The 17,252-nt window shown below is 36.4% G+C and overlaps 1 protein-coding gene across 2 annotated transcripts in view; it reads left to right on the top strand.

Annotated features, from left to right (window-relative positions):
- The window catches only part of LOC145997243 (uncharacterized), a 252,723-nt gene that overhangs the window by 138,372 nt on the left and 97,099 nt on the right, over nt 1-17,252 (top strand). For both annotated transcript variants that reach the window (XM_083134072.1, XM_083134073.1), the window contains exons 3-5: nt 5,156-5,308; nt 12,212-12,331; nt 14,922-16,913. In XM_083134072.1, coding sequence (XP_082990198.1) covers nt 5,156-5,308; nt 12,212-12,331; nt 14,922-16,913 — 2,265 coding nt within the window. The remainder of the gene's footprint in view (nt 1-5,155; nt 5,309-12,211; nt 12,332-14,921; nt 16,914-17,252) is intronic.

Here is a 17,252-nt window from a genome sequence, read left to right on the forward strand (position 1 = left end):
GAGATCTACATAAATATAGTATTTATGAAAGCAATAAAACTAAATTAATTTCTAGTAATTCGATTTTTAACAAATTCTAGAGCATTTTTTCTTTCTTACGAAATAATTGTCTACTCAACGAGATGAGACATTTTAAGTGTGAAGAAAATCTATAAAAACAAGATAATATATTAAAATAAATTGAAATAATCAAAGTACGGAACTCATCCAAGAAGCTGCGGGGATCTGGTCAGTAGGGCATCTGACAACCATGCGGGAGATCCGGATTCGATTCCCGGAATTGGTTGGAATTTTTCCGGCTTTGTCGCCGCATAAATATCCCCGATTATTCACATCTGGATTGTCTCACTGTTATTGCCAATAAAACATTTACAATAATTAAGCTTATTATCGTTCTAATTCAGAAATTCAAACGTGCCGCGGGAAGGCGGACTGATGACTGAGTTATTCTTGTCGGCCTAGCCTTTGTCTGTACATTAGCCGCTTTCAACGAACCAAGAACTTTCTTTAGTTAATGCTCTTTGTTCACACAAAAAAATAAATGATCATTGAACATTGTTGCAGCTGAGATACAAAACAACTTTTTTGCTCTTTAAAATCATAGTTGCCCGTATATATTATTTTCAAGAATTCGTGTTTATTTTCAAGGCATTCACTCTTAAAGACGCGTGTTTGGAATGCTGTGCTTTTTTCCGCGCTTCATGGGAATAATAATTCAAATTATATTATTATTATTATTAGTAGTAGTAGTAGTACTGTCGCAGGTCCTTGACAGTGATAAATTGGTCATTTTTATTTTTTCCACAGCATTTTTCATAATATTTCAAAAGCTCAAGGGGGGGTTAAAACCCCGTAACACCCCCCTTGCGTACGCCACTGCTCATTAATGATGAGATCACGTGTCTTCAAGCCGGCACGTGCCACCTGTTACTTTGGTGTGAAATCGGCCTCAGATCATATCTAAGGTAATGATATCCAAAAATAATTAAACTAATTACACTGTCTTCAGTGCAGAAATTGAGCTAAAATTCATAAAAAGAAAATTCGTGTGACGTTTGCTACAAATCAGTATGTTGCTCTCGTTGAAAATAAACTTCAGACATTTTTTTTACCATTGTTTTCATGCGTGGGAAAATTCCATGCAATGCAAACGAAGGGCTTATTCCATTGCATGAAGACAAAAGGGAAATTGTTTTTGTTTTCTCTTGTCTTTGGAATAAGGAAAAGTGCAGGGTATATAATTATTAAGTCGCAGCTTTTGTCATTCACATAGTATTGTCTCGTCTTGCGTCATCGTATATTATTCCGGAAATTACCAGTGGCTTCCAAAGTGACAACAGGAAGAAAGAAATTAAACACTTCGTTGGACAAAGAAACGAAAAGTATAAATAACCGGAAACCATTTTATCATCAAATCTTCTAAATCAGCAAAGTTGGGACAAAGGGTATTTAAAGCTTGTCGCATAATATGAGGCGCTGAACAGCTCTGGACCGAATTGGGAGAGTATAGCATTTGCCTTTTGTTCCATTTCTACGGATTATTTCAGACCGAAGCGACACGTGCTACTTGGACACCAACAATCAGAAATAAATGTAAACTTCCGAACCGAAGCGACACTACGAGCTGCACGTGTTGCTCGGACTGGGCAGTTTTCTCAAGACTGTGCATCGTGTCGGAACGGTCTGTTGATCGCGTATGTGCTGCGAATGTTTTGCTTTACACTGAAGGAGCCTGTGCCGCTTCGGTGTAAATTATCCGTGTCGCTTCGGTCTGAAAGCTCCCTACAAGGAATGCCGGAACTACACGAAGACACCCGGAATGACATGAGAGCCAGATTAACGGGAATAAAATCTTCTCTTCGGACGGGACTGCTGTTGGCATGGAAATTCCACAAGATGCTTCCTCGTATTTTGGTGCGGCGCACTGTAGTGGCCATTGCACCATTTGATTTCATAAGAAGCAGACAACAGAAATTGATTGATTGATTGAGTTGGTGTTTAAGTCCATTTTATGCACAGTAAGGCTAATCGGGACTGGACCTACAGTTTAAAGTGGGATCCGAACCACTATGTGCCTCCACCGGATATCGAACCCGGGACCTCAAGGCGACGACGCTGCCACTGCGCCATCGGGGAAACCCTCAGACACAGAAACATCTCGTGTTCACTTTCTGGGCGATATTATTCATACTGTTCTTATGTTATTGTTCGACAACAAATCATAGGTGTCCACTTTTTGGGGCCCCACCCCATTCCTTCAAAGGTAAACGGGTACTTTTTTGCTCCTAGCCCAAATATCCAATTACAGTTACCACTTTGTACTTTAAATGAAGGTAGAAATATATAAATGAAAACTTTAATAAAGATTCTGCCTCTAAAGGAATTTTTTATTGCTTCAGCAGATAAAAAGAGTTGCAAGAAGTTGATTAGAATAGAAAACCAGATGTGGTAGATTTTTCATCTGAAGAAGTGAATAAGCAAAGCGAATATTACTGCAGTGAATTTGTGTATTAGAATTCATAGATTCATAAAATTAGTTTTGGCTTTCATTGCATTAATTTGTGTCCATGTGAACTTTGATCACCAACCCCAGTGGTATAGTCATGCATTTTGAGAAGAATTCTCAAAATTCACAAGTCTTTGTTTACACCCATTCCATTGCTACATCGGACAGAGAATATTAAATGAGCTTTGTTATAGTAAAGAAGCAAAATAGTTTTGTTGTAGAGAAGTACGCACGCTTGGGACAAAATTGTTATATTCCATACGGAGTCCAGTGCTAGAACAGAGCTTGTGTGTGCATGTACAGGCCCCACAATATAGAATAAAGTCGATCATAATGCTTTGTGAAGATTATTTATTAATTGTAATTACAAATAACGTCTAATTCTGTTGTGCAGTGGAAGCGATTTTGTTCAAAAACTGAGGGGGCATGATGCCAAAGTATAGCCACTGCCCCCCCCCCCCCACGCTATTGTTTTGTAGCCGCTTATTAATTTCATTTCTTACCTTGGCCACGGAATTTGATGACAATATTTTCATTCAATAAACAAGTTTTCAGTTAAAAACACTAGCGCATTCATCTACAGGTGTTTGTAAATAACACTTTAATAAACTAAAGTTTCTAACACTTTTTTCTTGGCTTGCGTAAAACAAACAAATGACCTGCAACATTGCAATATATATGTCTTAAACGTGGTAATTACTGTAAAATGCATAAAAAATTCGAAACATTTAACGTTCACCTACCTTATATCTAAAACTCCGTTCATTGGGTGAACATATAACGTCGGTGATTGGAAATTAAGAGGTCCCAGATTCCTGTTTTCGGCAAATTGTACAATGCTTCCGATCGTAATTTAAACTTTAGATCCAGATTAGCCTATATGAACATAAAATGAAGTTGAAACAAATAATATGGTGATCAGAATGTTCAGTGGCGTACTCTGGAGGGGGAAAATTAGGGTCTAAATGGGCTTCGAAGTGACAGAATAAAAAAAAATACTAACGGAAAAGCCTTCTACTTTATTTCTCGCGGAAAGATAAATTTGGTTTTACGGAAAGCTAATTTTTAATGTTCTTGCTTTGTAATAAAGAAGTCCCGTGTTGGATTACCGGTGAAGACAAATTACACAATAGTCTGGGTCCCAATTTTAACTGTAGATTCAGTCATGATTGGTCAATATCAGCAAAAAATGAAATTGAAGACAATCAACCTGGCGACTAGCATGTTCAGTGGTGTACCCTGAAAGGGGAATTGGGGATAAGTATTTCAAAATGGTTGAAGTCCAATGTGAAAAATTTAAAAAATGAAAGTGGATCCAATTCTAGTTGGACCTGGTGATAGCCTAGTCATATTATGAATATGACGTACATAAGCATTTCCTCGCAAAATTCCAAGAAAAATATTTGTAAAGGTCTACCCAGATAAAAGAGACCAGGTTTTGTACATCTATGCACATTTGAAATCACAAGTATTTCACTACTCTATGAATGGAGAAAGAAAATATCATTGCACCAGATGCAATTCTCTGATATTGATAATGCATGTTTGAACACATATTTCAAAATAGATTTTGACTTGCAGGGATACTGATTCACAAACACTAACTGCACATTGGATACATGTGAATATTGGCAAGAGGTTCTTCCAGGAACTCTCAGCAAAAATCATTATTTCCAGAAAACTAGGTGCTGGTTTTTTGTTGTTTTGTTTTATTTTGATTTTCATATGATAAACCAATGGTCATTAGATTACAAACCATTCTTAACACAATTAATGTTTCTCTCTAAACGAAGCTACACAAATGAATTAGCAATGTAGGATTCGACTGCTGGAAACAATTCATGTGAATGCACATGCATTTAAAAAAAATGCTTAGAAAACCTGCGAAGAGAAAGGAGGTGTCAAGAGGCAATGTCAGCACAGAGAAGAATATAAGAAAATGCTGTACGAAGAAGCATAAGAAGTGGAAGAATGCAGCATACTAAAAGAAGGAACAATGACACACAGTATTTTTGTTTTCTCTACTTGCAGATGAAAAATGTTTTACATGTCAGTGTTATATGTTAACTGTGTGTATATATGATGATGATGATATTAATAATAATAATAAACATCATGTTAACAACTATGACACATTATTGTATAGCTTAATCCAGGAGTTCCCAAACTTTTTTGTTTCACGGCACCCTTAGTGTTTCAAGACTTTTTTCGTGGTGTCCAAGTCAGTTAGTGTGGTTATGTTGCTTGCCCTAAATTAAAAAATAAACACATAATTCAAATTTAGAAACACTTTATGTGTATAAAGTACTAAATAAACACATGATATTTAGAACGTTCATATCATTGATTTAATTTTCAAACGTATTTCACAAAGTACAACTGTAAAAATATTGGAATATTTCATGGCATCCCAGGGCACTGTGGTGCACACTTTGGGAACCAGTGCATTGTATCCTCTACTGTATTGTACTAATATATTTACTGCTAGTATTTTATGTCATTGTGATGCAGTTTGAAAAGTGTCTCAGTACAATATTAATTTTATGACTACACCACTACAACCTGCAACACATGTTACAAAAGCAGCTACAAAATCAAATGTTCTAAATCATTTCCTTAGCTGATAGTTGTGATTTTCTTTTCTTCCAGTGGGATGGTAGAGGGCCAGCAGCAGCACCATCTATAATACTTCCAGTTTACAATCATGGACCAGCAGAACAAGTTTACACAGTAACATCAGCACCTGCACACAATCGACACCAAAGAAGAGAAAACACTGTGAGAGATGATTATTATGAAGAGGTAAGATTGAAATTTTCACCATAAAACATAATTATGGTGTGTCCAAAATCTGTAGTGATATCCATGCTTCAGTGGCGTATCCTGGTTTTAACTAGTGGGTAATCTCCGACACTTGATTCATCCACCCACTCCTCGGTTGTCATACCCGTGTATAAAAAGGGTGATAAATCGAGCCCCGACAATTACCATCCTATATCACTTGTTCCCATTGTCTCAAAAATTATAGAACACTGTTTATATAATCAACTCGATAGCTATCTCACAAATAATAATTTATATACAAGTGCACAATATGGTTTCAGAGCCCATTTATCCACTGTGAAAGCGAATGAAACCATTGTTTCCACAGTGTTAGATGCATTTGAATCCAAACTTTCTGTAAGTGCAACACTTATCGACCTGAGTAAAGCCTTTGACTCTGTTTCCCATCAAATATTAATAAAAAAATTACACTTCTATGGCATCAAAGAAACTGAACTTGCTCTAATAAAATCCTACTTATCAAATAGACAACAAATGGTCACTGTAGACAACATAAAATCAGAATTCTTAAATATAAAAAATGGAGTTCCACAAGGTTCTGTCCTCGGCCCATTGTTGTTCAATATTTATATAAATGACTTACCTAATATTATTCCTCATAAGACTGTTTTATATGCAGATGATACCACATTCCTTACGGTGGGCAGTGACAAATTTACAGTTGAGAAGCTTGATAAGGAAATAGAGGAAAGGTCCACTTTTTGGTTTGAAACAAATCAACTTACAATTAATGAAAATAAAACAGAGAAAATATTTTTTACATTAGGAAATGGCCATGAATTGACTTCTGTAAAACTTCTTGGTTTACACTTAGACTCCAAATTATCTTGGGAGTCGCAAACAAATCACCTATGTTCCAAACTTGCCAGGGTGGTATTTCTACTTAAAAAGCTTAGAACATGCATTAGCAAGGACTTGTTGCTGCAATCATATTATGCATATTTTCATAGCCTTCTGACTTATGGAATTCTCTTGTGGGGAAACTCATCTGGTGCTGGGGATGTATTTATCTGGCAGAAAAAAGCTTTACGAAGCATGGCAGGAGTCTTTGATCAGTCTGTTTCCTGTAAAAATCTCTTTAAAGAACTAAAGATAATGACTGTGCCAAGCTCATATATATTTACCTGTCTAGTGTATACAAAAGAAAATGTACATAATTATAACGCAAGACACACTGTGCACAGACACAATACAAGATTCTGTTACAAGCTCGACACACCATCAATCAGATTAAGTAAAACACAAAATAGTTACAAGTATTTAGGAATTAAGTTATACAACATGTTACCAGAAGCTGCTCACAGTGTCTCTCTTAAAAAATTTAAAAGCGTACTTCAATCCTGGTTAAAAGAAAAGGTCTTCTACAATCTAGAAGAATTCGAAATCCATCCCAAAAATGATTTAATATTCTAGAATGTATTGTATTGTTTATTTCCTGTTTTATGAATTATTGTTATGTATATTGCCACTGCCATATTTATATTATTTCATCGTCATTAATATTATAATTGTCTTATGTCTATGTACTCTTACTTTATATATGCATATACTCTCATATTAGTATCTATAACATATTGGAGTTCCATGTAATCCCTCTCTCTATATATAATTATATATTTACATATATACAATAACAAATATGTAACCAATAACTGACGACATCTATTGCATTGTACAATGTCTAACGATGAATAAATATATTGTATTGTATTGTATTGTATTAAGTCTCCCTGCAAATTTACCTCAACATCCATACAGGATTATTGTTGCGACCACTGTCAAATAATTGTTGTGATTGCACTTGCAGTTAATCTACGTTTAGAATTTCAAATAATAAAACAAGAAAATATAATAAATCTATAAGAAAAAACCTGTAACAAAGAATATGAAAGGAATGCGGTAGTGAAATAAAAACCGTCAATATTAATTGAAGTCTAAAATTCAAGTTACCCCAGTGTCCAGTTACTCGTGCATTCCCGATTTTTGTTTGTATACATGGAAGTTTAAGTTCAAGACCTGTGTACAAGAGATGTTACTGGCCTACCTACATTAACTATTTCCAATTTCTCCGGAAAAGATCCCGTTCCAAATATTTTCACACGCAAATATTGTATTATATCCATTGCTTTTAACTTCAGTAAACACAGCACTAGCACGAATACAAACCACTAACAGCTAAACAAATATTACATTTTCGAATCGCTAATAGGAAGAACAGCACAAAGCCACCTACAACACGCATTCAAGTCCTGCGCCAATCTTCTATTGTGGTTCCTTACTTCTTGACTCAGAATTAAATTCCCTATGGATGCTGAAAAATTCCCTTTCCCAGCTTTAAATTCCCTGCGATGCGCAAGGTTTTATAAGTTGGAATCATTGCTTTTTTTGTTTATATATTTTATTCATACATCTTTTATCTTTATGATCATTATTACTCTAAAGCGGGGGAAAAACAACTTAAATTAACTAATTTATGTGTACGTATATATATAATTTATTTCTGATAGCTTTCCCTTTTAAAAATTATTCATTTCTGTGAAAGAAGTACTGGTTTTGAAGGCTACAAAGAAAGTAATCACGCATCTTAAAATACAAAAATGAAAAAAAGTAAGCATATAGTTTAATTACTTCATTAATCGATTGATTAAATTGTTATTTGACGTCGCTTTTCTGCCACTTTTGGTTAATCACTACGAGTGATGATATGACATTGATGAAGGGACATTTACCAAGAACACCCAGGCCTGTATTCGAACCCTGTAGCTCTGGCGTCGTAGGGAGCTGTGCTAACACTCCGCAACGGAGGTCGGTGTAATTTCTTGAATTTCTAGTTCAAATTTTAATTTATTTAATTACCTTCATTTTCAATATTAAAGTTTTTTTTCCTTTTACAATATCTGTTGAAATAGCAGAGATCAGTAAGACAGAAGCAAATGTAAAATGAGAATTAACATAGAATTGGTTCGCAAATGTTGTTCAGATTTCCCTGTTTCTCGCGCATTTTCAGATGTATTTTCTCTACTTTCTTTTTCAGTACGCAATTTGTGAACCCAGAATTCTGTTTTTTTTTTCCCGAGAAATTTCCCTGTCGTAAACAACACAGCTCCTACGATACAAAGGCCATCGGGGAAGAATGGCAGAAGAGGGCGCCACTGCCAGCCGAGGGAACGGCAAAGGCTCTGGGGTGGAGAGTGCGACCGATGGACTCTCTCCAGAAGGAGCTTACCCTTGCCACGGAATAACCGCGCCTGAGAAGCAGTGTTTCCTACCCCTCCCGTAAGGGATTTAAAGGGAGCCGGTGGAATCTCACCATGACGTCACCAGATTCCACCAGCTGGAGAAAAAGCCTCACGGACATTCCGCGGCAAACGGTTGAAAACATTTTCGCGCTGGAAGCAAAGAAATATGTGACAAAGATTGGTTCGGAAGAATATTGTGAAGAAATAAAAAAACAACTTTTTAAAAAATTATAGCCGGGTCATCTCCGATTACCTAGGTGACCCAGAGTATACGCCGCTGCCATGCTTCAAGCCCACTCCCAAGCTTCACAGTTACAGGAATTTTGTGAAAGGTTACAAGGTACATACCCAACAGTCCCTAAAATTAATATGACACTCCCCTAAAAAATTCTCACAGTTTAAGGTCAATTTGTTCCAAATTTACCTTTAACACCCTCTCCCATCCCTCAGGTTGAAAATTCTGAATAATTCTTGGGCAGTAGTGGCGAAAATGGAAACTATTCTTGCCCACCCCCTCCCCCCAGTTTTGGTGGAACCCAATTACCACTACTGCTCCTGTGGGAAAGGTTGACAGTCCAAGTTTGCCAGTGCTATATTTTCCAATTCTCCACATGTTCAGTATTTATATTTTTGTTAGACATCACTTTCCTGAAGAAGTGTTCAATCCCCCCCCCCCCCCCACCAAGGCCAATGGCACATCCCTGGCAGATCATGTCATAATCTCCATAAAGTATTTAGTTCTTACAGCATGTCTACTGCTATCCCATTACTGAAAGTATTTTTTTAAAGCTTTATTGAACACTTTTTTTAATCTTCGCCTTTCCATAAATTCTTATATTTCTTCATCTGTTTGGATAAAATATGGTATTTAATGAAGAGGGGAAATGTTCGTGATATTGTTTCTAATTATAGTTTAGCCATTTTATGTAATAAATTGTACATCTCTTTTTAATTAAAATTAAAATGACTTGTAATGAGCTACAGTAAATTATTTAATAAGGGAATAAATTCTGATTCCCTCCCTCTCCCCACCTCATTGCATATATTGCAGCAATGTGCCAAGATGCAAACTTTTTTACATAAATTTTTAGAAAAAAACATATCATTTTAAGGAGAATATCCCTCTCCCCCAAATTTTGATGATGTGGTAGATGCCATTATCCCTTCCCACCTGCTACTTTTGGCTAATTGTGATGACAAGAGTGAATGATGGCTAGAACACTTGCAAAGAACACTCAATCCCAGTCCAGGATTCAAACTTTCGAACTTTAGTTGCTTGGTTGCAAGATTGGAAGTTGACCACTTACACTCGGCCGCCAAACCAACTATGTTCAGTATTAGTTTCTGTAAGTGTGTGATGCAATAGTCCCCATCAGCTCCCTCCTCTTCCTGGGAACATCAGCATGGATTTTAAGAGATAGAAGCTATCACGAAATTGGGCATCCAGAATATTAGGGCACTACAGTGTAGGCATACTACTATACCACAGTATTAGTGTTCATTTCTCATAATCACTGCAGTATCAAATCTTCTTCTCTTACATCTCCTTATTAAAATTCAGGAAATGTAGAGTACAGAGTAAGCTGACCTAAATATCCTCCACATTGAGGTCATTGTACATTCCCACAGTATCAAGCTGGGTTCTTTTCAATGATCATGTAGAACAGGAGACATTAAAGGAAACCAGTCTTCAGAAAGCCTCCTCTTTTACAAGTAAGTGAGTTACACTTACTTTGTTCAAAAAGTAATCTGTTACAGTTATTCATTTTGAAAAGTAAGTACAGTTATCACTAATATCAATATGCCCAATATTTTGATTCCTATTATCCTACCTGTCTTTGTTTTAAATGTGTGTTTTTACATTTATGGAACACCATATAGTTCACTACACACTGACAAGTTGCGTGATGAAATGGAATATGACTTTTTGTAAATATATTGTCAATTAACTCTGGTGAGGGAACAAGTTTCAGTATAAACCATATAATAACCCATGATGCAACAGCCCTTGAGGGCCAGGGCCTATCTACCAGACTGACTCACTCCCACATGCCTCAGCAGAGGTGAGGTGATGTGTGGTCAGCACGATGAACCTGCAGTCATTGTTGTCGGTTTCCATAACCAGGTTACGTTACTCATTCATAACTTCTCAGTTTTCTCCCATACACTGGCCAAAATCTCTGAGGAAAAGTTGTTATGCTTTCCCGAGTAGACTCGAACCTGGACACGTGTTGTAGTCTGAGCACAAAGCCTGATGCCTTAGATCGTACAGCTATTGTGCATGACAGTGTAAACCATATATTTTTCACTAATCCTTCATTGGTCCTGCTGTATCTGTGAGATACAAGTACAGGTTTTACTAACATATTCAAGATTACTTTTTAATTTTCATTTTAGTCCTACATATAATGATACTTGGAAAATCTTCAAAACAATTTTTAGCACAATATATGTTATTTAGGTACTACTTTACTATACCGGAGACACCTATCAATGATTTTTTTCAGAATTTTTTATATTGCTAATGTACTATTCTGCATTGCGGAACATTTCTTTAGATGAAATAATGAATTTCTAATGAAAATAATGTCTATTTCTTACATTAACGAGTACTTACTGTTGTTTCTTATTTCCCACAAACCATCCACAGGTAGCCCCAAAAATTCACGATAGCCCCACGAACCATCACGGGGACGAGGTATGCCTACTAGGTTAGGTTAGGCCTGTTAGGTTAGGTTCCATTAGCACTCCTTTCATTCAATTTAGCATATACGGACAATACAAGAGCGTATTGTGCTCTCGTTCAGAAAGCAAATGGCGTCAGCAGCAATAGCATGTCGGAAATAGATTATTGCAGAAAACCACATGCATTTGCATTAAAATGGATCAAAACTACATTCCCGAACATCACCAACGCTACAGAAAATGATTTGCGTAAGTACTTGCTCCTGTAAATTTGAAGAAATCCGTCTCCGGTATAGTAAAGTGTTACCGTTATTTATTGTCACTTTACAACATTTCACTCTGCTGTTCACTGCACTCATCACATTCCAGTTTAATCTCCTTCTCTATCCTCTACATTATCACAGTTGTTGGCAGATTCGTCATCAGTGATATCATTGTCTTCACTGTACTCACCATCACTGCTGCAGAGCATGGCACGAATGAGTTCACCATCTTTACCAGACCCAAACAGTCCATTCAGCAACAAGACTGAACCAAACGAAATTTGTCACTCTGTATCTCACAGATTCAAAGAGAGAAGCAGCTACTGAAAAGCTTGAAACCTTATGCCTAATCACTTAACAAAAAAATAAACAATTTTATCTGCATGTATCTCAGAGATACAACAAGACCAATGTAGGGTTAATTTTAGTTGAGAAATTGTTGCAGGAGCTCATAAAAATAATCCTTAAATCCAAACCCTTAAGTTTTCTTTATTTGTTGCATGATTTTTGTGTGCAAATTAAAATAAGTTCTTTATTTTAATTTTGAAAATGAAAGAAAATCGGATTTTAGCAATTTCTAATTTAGCTAGGTTAAGTTTAGATAGATAGTTAGAACATCATGAAAGAAAGCTTCTTAAATCTTGAAGTTAATAATTTACTGTATTAATTATTAGGAGAACAATGAAGATGACTATCAAGAGGAACTTGACATGTTCATCAACTCCTTTGAATCATCACGTGTTAAACCATCAAGTGGTTCTCATGGCACACAGCAAGGTTCCAGCAGAAGATCCGTAAGTTACTTTCATTGTGAATGACATTAACATATCTGTGAGAAATATATTTTTTAGCAACAAAATTACATTGTTTATTGAATATTTCAATAACAAGGGCATGGTAATGTATGCTGCACAATTCTATTATCACTAAATAGCAACTCAATTTTAAAGTTGTTAGGTGGACACCTCATGTTAGTTCTTACACCAAAGCATTTGTAAAGTAATATTCTTTGAAAAAGCATAAATACATTTGTTACATACTGGAAACTGCCCTGTAATTCTAATCAGTCTAACAGAACTTGTAGAATTTCAGTATCCAGCTCTAAAAACACACATCTTTTTCATAATATGGCATAATTTATGTTACTTGCATGTCAGATTGGTAAAATGCTTGTATTACAACTGTATATCTTTGTTTTTTGTTTTCTTTAATTTAGAGTGTTGTGGTTATTGGTAACATCTTTTACACTTCAAACATTATGCACTATGAGCAAATTGGTGGTAATAACAAAGGAAAGGCTTTCCTAGTATATTGATACAATGCTCAGTGTTCTTTCAGTTTATGCACATACTGCAAAAATAATTCCATTAAATTACACTTTTGTTTGAAAAATGTGCATGATAACTAATGTTCCTTTAAATTTGTTTGGCAATTTCTGTGTATTTACATCAATATATATATTTCTTTATTTTCCCACTTGCTCAGGTTATGGGTACTTCAATTTGTTGCTTTAGTGAACTGTGAATTTACATGTGATACACACTGAAATATGTGGATTAAACATAAAAGTTTAAATCTCAGAAATATAGCAATGAAGTAAAAGGGAGCTGTTGATAAGTTTAAATCCACACTTATTACACTTTAATACAGTATGTAACATTGTTATTCATACACATAGAATTTCCGAGGAAAAAATGTCATATCTACTAGAAAATATAATCATTTTCATATGTACCGGGAAATTAATGTTAATGTAGATTTCACCAACAAATGTCAATAAAAATGTATGTTCAAAGTGTATAAACAGAGCATATAATTTGTGTGAAAAGAGAAAAACACGTTGTTTCATGCAACATTGTTATTCGTACAGGCAAGAGTTTCAATCTTCCTCGCATACAGTGCCACCGCTATTCGGCCGATTTCGTGCAGTTTGCAACTTCGTAACAAGTTTGAACATGCAGCCGCGCTCCCCGTCAAACGGAATGCTGGTGTAGGTATTGTTGTAGACGTATCGTCTATCTATCAGGGTGTTCGAAATGGGCAAGGTGAAGGAACTTAGTTCCGATCTGAAGGATGTTATTATAAATTTGCCCCTTAGAGGTTATTCATTAAGAAAAATTGGACAAACAGTCAATAAATCGCACTCCACAGTTCAAACAAATTTAGAGAGGAAGGTTCAACACAGAATGTGTCGAGAAAACCAAAAGAGATACGGTTGAATAAACGTGATGAACGCTTTATTTTAAAAAGAGTGCGAGAAAACCCCCGACTAAGTGTTCCTCAGTTACAACCGTTAGTAGAAAATGTTGCTGGCAAGATGACATCCGATCAAACTGTCCGACGTGCCTTGTGGAAGCATGGATATCATGGCAGAATACCACAAAAGAGGCCGTATGTAAATAAGGTGAATCGCAGGAATTGACTTTCATTCACGAAAGAGCACATCCACAAGGACCAGGAATTTTGGGATAGTGTCATATGGTCAGACGAGTCCAGGATTAATATATACGGGTCAGATGGGATAAATATGGTCTGGAGAAAATCAAATAAAGACAATGATCACATTAACACAGTTCCAACAGTTAAACACGGTGGTGGGTCATTAATGATCACCGTGTGTACGAATAAGAATGTTACTTTACAATTGTATAAACATTTCTCTCCAAATGAAGTTTTGTAACCTTATTTTGAAATTGGAATAGATTGCATGATTTTTGTTCATCAATTTTAATTTAGGCACGTAGGGTACCAGTATCCCTCATAGATATTCATTATGAGATTGCAACACTGTGAACTACACTGCACATGGGTGATTTTGTGTAGCTTTGTTCTAAGCTCATCTGTGTTGTTTTGTTGCACTTCGAAGCCAAATAATATTATAAAATTAACATCAGATGCAAGCTTTGGAGAATAAATATGTAATAATAAAAATATGAAAGCGTAGAAAGACAGATTCAGGTGTTTTACTGAACTGGGTTACTGAGGAGGGGGAGGTAGCAAAGTTATGTGTTAGTGATGAAAGTGTACATGACACTGTTTTGGTTTTTATGTATTTAGGCATGTGGAGGACAACTGTCTCCCAATCATGCAACTGACATTATCTTTACAATGATACACCAGTTAGAAAGTGCAGCAGAAAATTTCAGCTGATCTTAGTAGAAAGACAAAGAAGGGATATTCAGCATGCATGCACAGTAAAATTTACAATGTATTTCATACCTTAAAGGTAGTTAATGTGTTGGGGGACAGGCATACCCCATGCACCTATGCATGTAACTGAAAATGACATGCCTAACGCAGAGTTAAATAATTATACAAATATTTTCAGTTTAATAATTTTGATACTACTGGAGCCATCTATATTTTGTTTGTTTATTCATTTAGAATGTAGCTATTCAGGATTCGTCATCCTCTGGAAGGAGACTGTCTTATGAAAGCCCAGTGGCCCATGAGGTTCAAAGGACAACAAGTGGTTGGCCCACTAGAAGAGAACAGAAGAATGAGGTTGGAGACACAAGAAGCATCACTGGTCACAGCAAAGTGAATGGACAGGTGTATTCTTCATTTAGAAGGCATCCATATGTAAGCAATGACGAATCTACAGTGAACGGACAAGCAAATTCAGTTTTGACTTCGGCAATTGTCACTGACAAAGAAACGACAACACCAATCACCACATCTACTAATATTGACAGTTTAAGATCTGTGAGCATCCCAGCTCAGAAAAAGACAACCGTTAACAATGTGACTCCCATCGACAGTGTCACACAGCATAATCGTTATTCATCAGAAGAACAGTTCGCACGTCTGTTGGAAGCCACGGAAGAAGATTTTGGTAGTAGGTCAGTGGAGTCGCTAAGCAGTGGTGGAAGTGGAAGCGTTGAAAGGCGTCAAAGAAATGTGAAATCACCAGACCATACCAAATCAACACAATCTAGTGCTTCAAACCTAAGAAGGAAACCTATTACAAGAGAAACATCTACTATTAATCCGGACATAGTTACGGTAGTTAACATTGTTCAGGGACCTATTGTAGAGGCCGTAACAGTAACTGAGCCATCGAATGCCCACACAAATGAACGCAGAGTCACATTGCCAGCAGCACTGAGAATGCATGCCAGAAATAGAGCTGGTACTCGCAGAAACTATCCCAGAATGGTAGCCGCACATTCACATTCTTCACCAGCCGATGTGGAAATCAGAACCGAAGTTAGTGTTCTAGAAGGTTCGGGTACTCAATCTCAACACCAGACACGGAGACTACCATCATCTCCCCAGAATTCATACAGAAACAAAGCATCAAATGATGTTGGCAAATCTTTTTCCCAAAATTCACTCAGGAATCCTATTCAGCAACCTTCTTCATCAGATAGTAATGTAGCAAATACTCATTTCAGCACAGTTCCACCTAAAATTGAAGTTAGAACTGAAGTCACTGTTCAAGAGAAATACTCCAGTAGCTCAACATTTGGTTCACTCCCAACTGCTAGCACTAATATCAAAATTCCCAAACTTGCTACTAGAAACAGTAGTGCTACTAGTAGTTTTGATAAAGTGCTAATAGGTAATCAGAGAAGAGTGAAATCTAATGACAAAAATCGAAGCAGAAATGAAACTAGTGCACCACCGAAATTGAACACAAATCCTAGCATTTTGTACTACCTACCACCTAGCAGAACAAAATCCTCTAAATCCCCCATAACTCCCATATTTGTGGCCTTATCCTTCCGTGAACTTAAAGAAAAGTCGAATGACAGTAATATTTCGGAGCGAAATGTCAAATTTGAACAATTTTCTGACAACTTGGCTCTTCCTAGTAATGGATTCTTTAATAGGTTAGGTTTGGCAGCCACTATTGAGCCTGTTGAGGTAGAATCAAGAAATGAAAGCAAAAGTTTAACTTCCAGAAATGCAACAGCAAAACCGAGAAAAATTAATGCCAGTATCAACATTGATCCGAAAACACAAAGCTTGATACAAAAGTATGAAGAAAACGAATTAGTATTGAAAAATAACACCACTGCGAATGAAATTGCAGTAAAAATTATATATTTACCTGATTCTATTAGACAGTCTGGTGCCAACAAGACTGCTAAAATTTCTACGTCTAAACAAAAAGTTGCAAATAAGCCTTCGACAAAAGGAGAATTGTTCACAGCTGTTGCAGAAGCACTGACTATGACAACGGAATTACCTACAAAGTATACCAGCACTTTTACAAAAGCTACCCGAACTCCACAACAAATGCAGGCATACCTGAAGGTAATAGAACCAAAAGAAACTAAAATTATGTCAGTAGCAGAAGAGAAAGAGAGGCGAGGAAGAAACACTGCCATACCTCTTCCTACTACCAAAAGAACATCAACAACCCTACTGGTAAGAAGACAGGATTGTAATAAATGTGACACTTTGTGCATGAAGAGTATAACGCCACAGCAGACAGATGGCGGGAACTCGCAGAGAATATTGGTGATGGTCTACGTAGCTTGTAGATGTAGTCGCAAATTTGAATGCTTCAAATGTAATAGCAAGCAGAAATTACCAAGACAGTGACAGTGATAATTTTTTCCCCAGACAAGACTAATGAAGTTAATTTTGTGGACAATTTTACACTGACGTCAGACAGACAAGGACAGAAAAACAGCAGCGAAACAACAAGAAGGACAAAAACAACTGCATATATTAACATAAACTTAAGTTCATGTTGAGGGGAAT

The sequence above is a fragment of the Lepisma saccharinum genome, chromosome 13 (genome assembly GCF_977018435.1).
Source record: "Lepisma saccharinum chromosome 13, izLepSacc3.1, whole genome shotgun sequence".
Lineage (NCBI taxonomy): Eukaryota > Metazoa > Arthropoda > Insecta > Zygentoma > Lepismatidae > Lepisma > Lepisma saccharinum.